Source organism: Maylandia zebra, linkage group LG11 (genome assembly GCF_041146795.1).
Source record: "Maylandia zebra isolate NMK-2024a linkage group LG11, Mzebra_GT3a, whole genome shotgun sequence".
Lineage (NCBI taxonomy): Eukaryota > Metazoa > Chordata > Actinopteri > Cichliformes > Cichlidae > Maylandia > Maylandia zebra.
Window position 1 is genome coordinate 18,017,924 of NC_135177.1, and position 8,783 is coordinate 18,026,706.

Here is an 8,783-nt window from a genome sequence, read left to right on the forward strand (position 1 = left end):
CGCCACCAGGCCCTCTGACCACCACCAGTAGGCAACGGGTGAAGTGTCTTGCCCAAGGACACAACGACCGGGACTGTCCAAGCCGGGGCTCGAACCGGCAACCTTCCGATTACAAGGCGAATTCCCAACTCTTGAGCCATGATCGCCCCAAACATGCACACACATGCACTAAACCAACTCCCAGTTTTGGGTTTGGGAGACAGAAACTCCAGATTTTTTTCTCCAGATCAGTCTTAAAACTTTGATTTTTGTTAAAGCCTATACTTTAAGATTTGTGCCTCCCTTAGCACTAATTTGCATCTATCTGTCTCTGTTCAGTGAATCCATGCACTTTATAGATGCTGCTTATTAAACAACCAGGCTTGCAGGAGTTTACTGACAACTTCACCCTAAAAATAAATAAACTTCTAGTATAGATCTCTCTCCTCAGGGTTCCTTTAAGGAAAATTAAAAATAATAATAATAATAAAGAAATGTAAAATAAAATAAAATAAAACAAAACAAAATAAAATAAAATAAAATAAAATAAAATAAAATAAAATAAAATAAAATAAAATAAAACAACGATTTTTGGCCCTCATAGACTCGAGGCAATAATTTTTAATTAAAGTGTAAGAACTAAAGAAACTGTTTGGTATAAAATGAACATATAAGATTCAAATACATTTCATTTGATCAATTACATTAAATCTAATGTACTTATGTACCAAATTTACACAGAAAATCATCATGTGATCAAATTACTTAAAGTCAGCATTTTGGGCATAAACATTTTTTAGATCGGTCAACAATTGCTTCAGACCAGTGAGTCTAATATTTTATTGATTTTTTTTATGTAGTTAAAAGTTGAAAAAGTTAACATCCCACAATTTTAGTCTGTAAATGACCATTAAAAAAAATCCACGTTTGACTTCAGTGAAAGTGAGTTCAGCACAATAGCACCACCCATCCATTCTAGTTTATTTGGTATGTAACAGTTATGCAAATCAACCTCTTGAGCGCTTAAATAGTTGTAGGATACCGGCCAAGTCACTTCGAGGAACACTGACAAACAGCACTCACCTCAAACAGAAGGAATCTCTGCTCCCTATTGTAAGTAAAATTTGATTTCCATCGTTAGTTCTGATAAACACTTTTAATTGGTATCTTTCATTTGGTTATCTTTTGAAAATGTCCTCATTTCATGTCCGTGTGAACCGTGGACAGGTTTTTTAGATTCGTCTCAGCAACCCTGGTTACTGTCTAGCACGAGACCAACAGAGACCAATACTTCTTCTCTGTTCCTGTAAATCTTTAGTCATTTATTTGCGTTATCGTTCACACATTGTCGGACTTTTTAGTCTAAGCCACATTCAGACATGCGCGTCTTTATATTTGGTTCTATATGTTATATGGGTATGTCACTTTCCGTAAGCACCTGAAATTGGCAGAACTGGTCATTATGGGGGTGTCTCAGTCCATTGTAAGTAGTTATCTTGGCCAGGGTAATTGCTACATGTATTCCAACTTAATTTGTGTTTATATTTGTTACAAACTGCGGCCCTCTTGTCCAGGTTTGTCCAGGATTTCAATAGCAGTAAAACTTGACCGTGACATATATAAAAATTTTATTATATAAAAATCTCAGATGTAAAGCCACAATAATCTCTCCAAAATCACAAGCCTTTACCCCTCATTGGCATTAAACTGTAAGTTAAATTTAACACAGACTTAAAATTTCTACAAATTTACAAGATAAATCAGCATCTAACAGCAACAACACTTTAACAGTCTTAAGCGACCCGTTTACCCGTGACTGGGTCTTGGGTTATTAAGGTAATTTTCAAATTTACTCGTCAAGTTCATCTCACCTTATATAAGCTCATCATTGTACTAATTAAGTTATTTTCAAATGTAGCACGGCCTTCAGTTCCAGTTTCCCGAGACTTCAACAGAGAGCGTGAGAGAGGTGGTAGGCGTAGGCGTGGGGGAGTACTGTACTACTTATGCAAATAGTCACCATAGCAATGCAGCCCGCCGTTAGAATCGGTTATATGGTAATAATTAGCCAACGAACAGTTAATTAAGTCTGCTGCTAGTGAAGCTTCAGGTATGTAACAATCAAGCATGTAAATCCATTAAAACGTAACTTCATAATGATATATGATTCATAGGAACGCATTCCCTATGTGACATGTGTGTAGCTGTGGGGTACAGTTAATTACAATCCTGGGTTTGTTTGTATAGCACATAGTTGCTAAGCGCTTCACAGTTTGGGTGAAACCACACCTTTAAGAGGTGAGGACACTATTAGGTATCCCCCCACCCACACCCTCTTCCGCCTAGAAAAGCAGCAGAGTGAGGGATTTCGCTCTCTTTCACGCTCATCAGCTGTTTACTCCGGTATTCCATATTTGGGCCGGGCGGGCACTAGTCACCGCTTGCTCACTACACACAGCGAAGGAAGTGAGTCACGCTGACGGTAATCCTACGTCTCTGTTGCTTTACAGCCGAAGAGAACAAGGAAGCAACGTGCCGCCACGAGAGTTCCAGCGCATCAGTACCGAGGGGCAGACAAATACAGCAGGAGGGCACCGACAATAACTACGTTAAAATGTGAGTACTCACTTCTGTACTTCTAACTTTAATTTTATCGCGTTTGGTTGTGTAATGTGTTGAAGTTTTGTCGGCTGTGTTACGTCTGTTTGTTGCTGTAAATTTTATTTGATTGTATTTTATTAATGTTTTTTAAACATTTTATTTATTTATTTATTTATTTAGTTATCTAATCTCATCTCCGGAAATACCCCCCCCCCCCCCCCCCCCATCCAAAATACATTGTTTATTAATTGTTAATTAATACGTTGTTTGGGTGAGCTGCCTACAGCTGTACGTTTCTCGTCACAAACTTTCTGAATTTCCATTTGGGGGTTTCCGCACCGCCTGAAAACTCAAGCGCGTTATTTCCACTAAGTAGTGTGACGTTCCCTTCATCACAGCTGGCTGGAGGATATACATTTTTCGCTTTCTTATATTCTTTGTCTGGCTTTTTTATTTTGTATCCCAACGGTCCACAAGCACGTGAACACGCTTTGCGCCGTGTCCTCGTCTGCAGGCGCGGGGGGAATATCGACGAAACCGCTCCTAAAAATGGCTCAACTAATCTTTCCTTTTCAGGGCGACATTTTAACAGAGTTTTGCCCTCGTAGTTAAACATTAAAGACCGCAGTATAAGCAGCTGGAACAAGCCTGTGCCTGAAAATAGGTCAAGTTGTTCCAAACAAACCTGTATCAGAGGTTTGCGTATAATGACAGCCGCTCGCCTTTAAACGAGCACAGTAAACATGGTGTGCAGACTGAGAAGCTACCTCATTTTCGAGCTCACCTAACTTGTGATTATAGAGAAAACAAACACCCCCAGTGATGCGTTTAAGTTCCTTCAAAACGTAAATCATCCATCTGTATAACTCCAAATGAACGTGTGTAAGACCATCTGTCTTCAGTAACATGCTGTTACATTTTGTTAATCATCCAATTTAAGGACTTCATTAAGAACAAAAGTTCAAGATAAACCAGGGATTTAAAATAAGAACATCAGTTTTAAAACAACCTTTTATAAATAAATCAAAGCGTTTTTACAGGCATTTCTTACTCTTTGTTCGACAGTAACTAAAATCACTGGTTCAAGTGTCTAAAAATGAAGGTGTAGGCCTGCTATAAAAAAGAAAACAGAAAACAATATTTATATTCAATTCTGCAGATGTGTGGTTTAAATAACTGTTGCGGTCGCATGTACCACAATCGTTGAAGCAATTCTTAAGATATTGTGCTGTTATTAATGGCTTTAATGTCTCTTAGCACTTGTCACCCAAACCATATTGACTCTTCATTGCAGATTCTAGCCTACCCCTGTTTACCTCACGGACAAATTATAAACTGGAAGTCCGAAATGGTGTCTGAGGGGGATAACACATCGATGCTCTCATAGTTCATGCTACAGCAAAACATTTGTTAGGGATTTAAAGTTGCTGCTTGTGTCACAGGATCACGGCTACCCTTAAGGGAAGGCTGTGGCTCCATATAGTAGAGAAAATGATTATTTTCTGTGACAACACATTACCCAGACTGAAGCAAGAGTGGCACGTCGCAAGCCACAATAACAAAGTACAGTTTGCAACTCAAAAGTTCAAGGATGGACTTTCTTGTCAGGGATAACAGGAAGATGTTAGCACTGTCAGCTGGTTTGTCTGCAGTTGGCCAAAGCCTTGGCCCAATTAAGCACATTTTTTCTCTCTCTGATCAAGTTGACACTGACACTCAACCCAAAACAGACATGCTATCAGAAAATAAACAGCACAATGACCTCAATGAATTTGCATAGTCAAATTACTTGGATGTCAACCTGGCATTTATAGTTTGCATCTGATTTGCCCGTGTACAAACTTTATCTTTTTGTTGGCACAGAGCATGGCAATATATGTAAAATTCACTCAGGACATCTCACCCATGCTCAACACTGCCCTGAAGGCAAAGAAAAATAAATATACACTTCAGGAAAAACTGCACAGGGAAGTGTGATAACTGAAGTTCACGGTCTTCCACACCTCACTGAAGTCATAGCAAAACACATGCACAGAATCACATGGATAAATTGTGTGGTTTTCTTCCTTCTTTCTTTGTCTACAGTCACAATGAAGCAAGAGATCAAGGCCGGGGTGGACTTCCTCAAACGAATGGCTGTGACACGTGGTAACTTAGATGGTGCCAAAGCAGAGTTGTTTGCAGAAAATCTTCAAAGACTTCTATGTGAAAAATACAAGGATCACTGGTACCCCGACTGTCCCAGCAAAGGCCAAGCATTTAGGTAATCATCACTGTTTAAACATTTACACAGTGGTCAGTGAGTGACTTTTTCCTGCAAAGAAAGAAGGCACCTAACTTTTAATTCCTGAACTTTTCACAGATGCATTCGCATAAACAGAAGCATACCCTGTGATGAAGTGGTGTTGCAAGCCTGCAAAGAGACTAACATCATGCCCACCAGCCTGGGCTTTCCATCTGAGATGACTCTGTGGATTGATCCACTGGAGGTGTCTGCAAGGTGAGTCACCGGGTGCCTGCAGAGGCAGACAAAGACGCAGCCATTTCTCAGTCTGTTCTGTTCTGAACGAGTGACAGTTGTGATGCAATATGTGAAACAACAAGTGCAAACTTGTAGGAAGTCACAGGCTGGAAAATGGATGGCATGACTTAAAAATCATTTACTCCCTTCTTCACAGATCCAAAGAGAACAACAGTCCCTTTAAAGTTGCTTCTTTCGACAAAGAGGAGGAAGAGGAGAATGAAGAGTGTGTGAAGGATGACCTGGATGTGTCCTCGCTGGACTCACTAAGCCAGGAGACTTCAGATTACCACTCTGCCACATCTTCGGATTGTGGTTCAGCTTCATCGAGCGACACGGAGGAGGAGGCGAAAGATGGGGATGTGCAGGGAGAAAAAGAAAAAGAAGGGCAGGTTGCTGAGAAGGGAAAGATGGAGGATGAAAGCTGCAAAATAACCATGGTGCCCAGGATTCGAAAGCCACACGAAGATGGATCAAACAGGGTCAAATACCCAAGAAATATGGTACGTTTTTCTTGCTTTCTTTTCTTTTTGTTTTCTTTTCTTTTCTTTTCTTTTCTTTTAACAATCTGTTGGTCATTTATTTACCACAATGCTTCTTAGAGCAGTTATCTATGTGGCCAAACCTGTGCTTATGTTAGTAAAAGAAAGCACACCAGGGCTCGCAAAATCGCTAGCCCGACGGGGAGACCAAAATCTATCTCAGCCCCGCCCGTCGGGTTATCATATAGCCCGACGGACGGGGCTGAGATAGATTTTGCGAGCCCTGCACACTAATTAACAATAGTGCTACAAGAAATGACTTCTTTGTTACAATGAACCTGAGTACAGTAGCCTAGTCAGAAAAACCCACATGCAGCATCCAGCTGCCACAAATATACACTTACAGATTCTCATCACATATCAGTTCAATTCAGTTTTATATAGCGCTTCATCAGCAGCAGTGATCAACATCTGTTGATCATCTCAAGGCAAACACCTAGCGTAAAGACCCCACAATAATAAAGAGAAAACCCCAACAATTAGATGACCCCTCTTTAAGCAAGCACTTGGTGACAGTGGGAAGGAAAAACTCAGGAAACCTCTTTCCATACCTTTTGTAAATTTTTTTGGCTGGCCATTCATGAGGTCTTGTTGATGATGATTTCCAATAATGGAACGACCTCTGAGAGTTGAATGAGGTTTGAATGAGCTTTAAGGACTCTTGTCTACATAAAAGCTAATCCTAGCCTGCCTTTGTTGTGGTGTAGCAGATGTCTTAAGTTGTTGTGCTGGAAATCTGGTTGTCAATTCACACGGTTAGATCACTGCCTTAGCATTGCGCGACTATAAATCTGGGCAACTGAGCTACTGAAGGCAAGATTTTTTCCCTCTTAGTTAATTCACTTATTATATAGAATTAATGGCTTCAATAACCTATGTAGCTGAACATTTCTCTATGAAATAAGCGTGAGTTATCTGTGAATTATGCGTTATCCAGTTTTAAGGATTTATGGCCTTGTTGTTAGCGACCGTATAGGTCCAGTGTTGTGATTCATTGGATTTGTTGTTGTTATAAGAAACTGGCTTTATTTCTTTTGGATTAACTGACTCACACTTTTTGCAATTTCTTCCTTTACACAAGTAAGATACATGAACAGCTATTTTTAGTTTCATTTGCAAGTTGTTGTTGATGTTAGCTGCTGCTATATTATTACAGTGTTATGTTTTGTTGTTGTGTGCTTTAGAAAGGATTCATCACATATGGAAAAAATGTGTCTGTTACCATCCTTTCAGATTTCACTCAATCCAATCTTTGTCTCTGTTCAGGTGCCTCCTAACCTTCAGGTCATCTACCATCCTACACCAGTGTGGCCTCAGTTCAAGAAGCATGCTCCAGTTTTCATCAGCACTGTGCCACCACCTCCAGCCCAGCAGGTCGTTGGATACTACGTTGTGCCACGGACCTTTCCGCAGTTCATCATCCCTCAGGCTCCCCTGCAGCCATGGCGAGCAGGGAAGGAGTAGACCAATTGTGAACTATGGGGAGGGCAAGTTTGGGGGCATTATAAGCATTATAAGCTGAGCCGTCTGATGTCAGGCCTGAGTAGAGATCTTCTTGGACCAAAAGGTTTAGCTGTACAGTTTAATTATTCCTTTCATAATCTGAAAAAAAAAAACTCTTTTGTTTCTTCATTTTTCTTTGTCAACGACGGCTATTACTCTGCACAGGGATACCCCACAGCTCAAGTGAAAACTGCTCTTTGAATCTGTTGTGTTTGCACTGCTGCTTTTGTATTGATGAACTGTACTCAACAAGAACAACATCAGTCACTGGGTGCTTGAAGTTGAACTCAGGAATTCTCAGCAATATGTTTAATGCCAAAAATATGTCTTTTAAATTTTTTTTTACCATCTGTAAATCTTTGCAGGGTGTAAAAGTCACAGTTAATCACTGTGAAATGTGATTCAGGGTTTTTAAACTACTGTAGCAATAGTGACAATATCTGTCTATTAAGTAGAAGAGGCTATTTTTTTACTAAGCTGCTTGTAAATATTACCACATCCGATGAGCACTTTATAATCGTATATTTGTTGTAATTTATTCAGCCACCAATGGATGGCAGTCAAGTCACATACAGTCAGTTTTATATATATATTTCAAACTTTGGTTTTACTTTAGAAACTTCACTTTTCCAAACGTGAACATGTTTATTTAATAGCTTAAACGCTCTCTGCTGTAATATACAGAACGCTTGCGTCACTGTCTTTTTCTTGTTTGTTTGTTTTTTAATTTGAAATGGGCTTGCTTATAAAGTCGTGACTTTTTTATTGTTCATTGCTTGCTATGAGGTCCTGCTACAGCTTTATAAACCATGAATTGTTACTTTTCATTTTTTTATTTATTTACATTTCACGCTTACGCATTGATTGATTTTGTTCTTAGTTCTTGCTTGAGCCGCTTGTTTTATCGCAGAAGATTAATCCATGCAGTTTTTTCTGAAATCATTGTTCTGACATGAATCGTACTTTTCAGTAAAGTCTTTGCTGTTGCGTTTAAATCCTGTTTGTGTTTCTTCTTTTTTTATTCACTTGGCTGGGAAATCACCTGTATAAAGTGTATCCTCGGGCAGAACTCTCACTGCCGTCAGCGGAACAGCAGGATCTGGTTAGCGGAAGTACTCCAGTGCGTTGGATGCGTCACGTTGCCCAAGGTCATGACGCTGTGCCTCAGTTGAAAGGGTTTAGGAGAAAGGCTTTTTTTTCCTCACTTTTTGTGTAGTCTATTTGGGGACTTACCTGTGCAATTTAATAAATATGGAGACATCGAAATCAGAGGGCACAGTTACATGAATGTTTTCAAAATGACAAGAAAAACATTTTCAGGTAGAAATGGAATAGTGACAGCAAACGATGTTAGTGAACCCTGACTACTGCATTGAATATAACCTAGTGCAACTCATCCCCGCCACGGCTCTGTAGCTATTGTGAAACTTGCGCAGTCCAGGTTTCATTGCGTCAGAATCAACTTGAAAGATTAAAATAAAAGCACGGGGGTTACATAACTGAATTTCCATACATTTGCCGTTTGGCGTTTTCTCTCAATTAAAATAACAATGATTGGATTTTTTTTTCTTACACATCATCAAATAAAGAAATGTACAAAAGTTTATGTCATTTCACTGCACCTGCAACCTTCCTGT

General features: G+C 39.6%; 1 protein-coding gene across 1 annotated transcript; it reads left to right on the forward strand.

The window, feature by feature from the left end:
• The first annotated feature begins 1,023 nt into the window (after nt 1-1,023).
• si:dkey-79d12.5 (protein BTG3) lies at nt 1,024-8,141 on the forward strand. The gene is made up of 6 exons (XM_004541588.4): nt 1,024-1,092; nt 2,490-2,595; nt 4,666-4,843; nt 4,943-5,080; nt 5,259-5,604; nt 6,910-8,141. Exons 3-6 carry the CDS (start codon nt 4,671-4,673, stop codon nt 7,105-7,107), a joined length of 855 nt encoding a protein of 284 aa, XP_004541645.1. The 5' UTR covers nt 1,024-1,092; nt 2,490-2,595; nt 4,666-4,670; the 3' UTR covers nt 7,108-8,141.
• The last annotated feature ends 642 nt before the right edge of the window (nt 8,142-8,783 follow it).

Excerpts from the sequence above, each read along its gene's own strand:
- si:dkey-79d12.5 (XM_004541588.4), top strand. The coding sequence starts at position 4,671 with ATGAAGCAAGAGATCAAGGCCGGGGTGGACTTCCTCAAACGAATGGCT. Across the intron at positions 4,844-4,942 it reads AGCAAAGGCCAAGCATTTAG|ATGCATTCGCATAAACAGAA; the intron begins GTAATCATCACT and ends AACTTTTCACAG. Across the intron at positions 5,081-5,258 it reads CCACTGGAGGTGTCTGCAAG|ATCCAAAGAGAACAACAGTC; the intron begins GTGAGTCACCGG and ends CCTTCTTCACAG.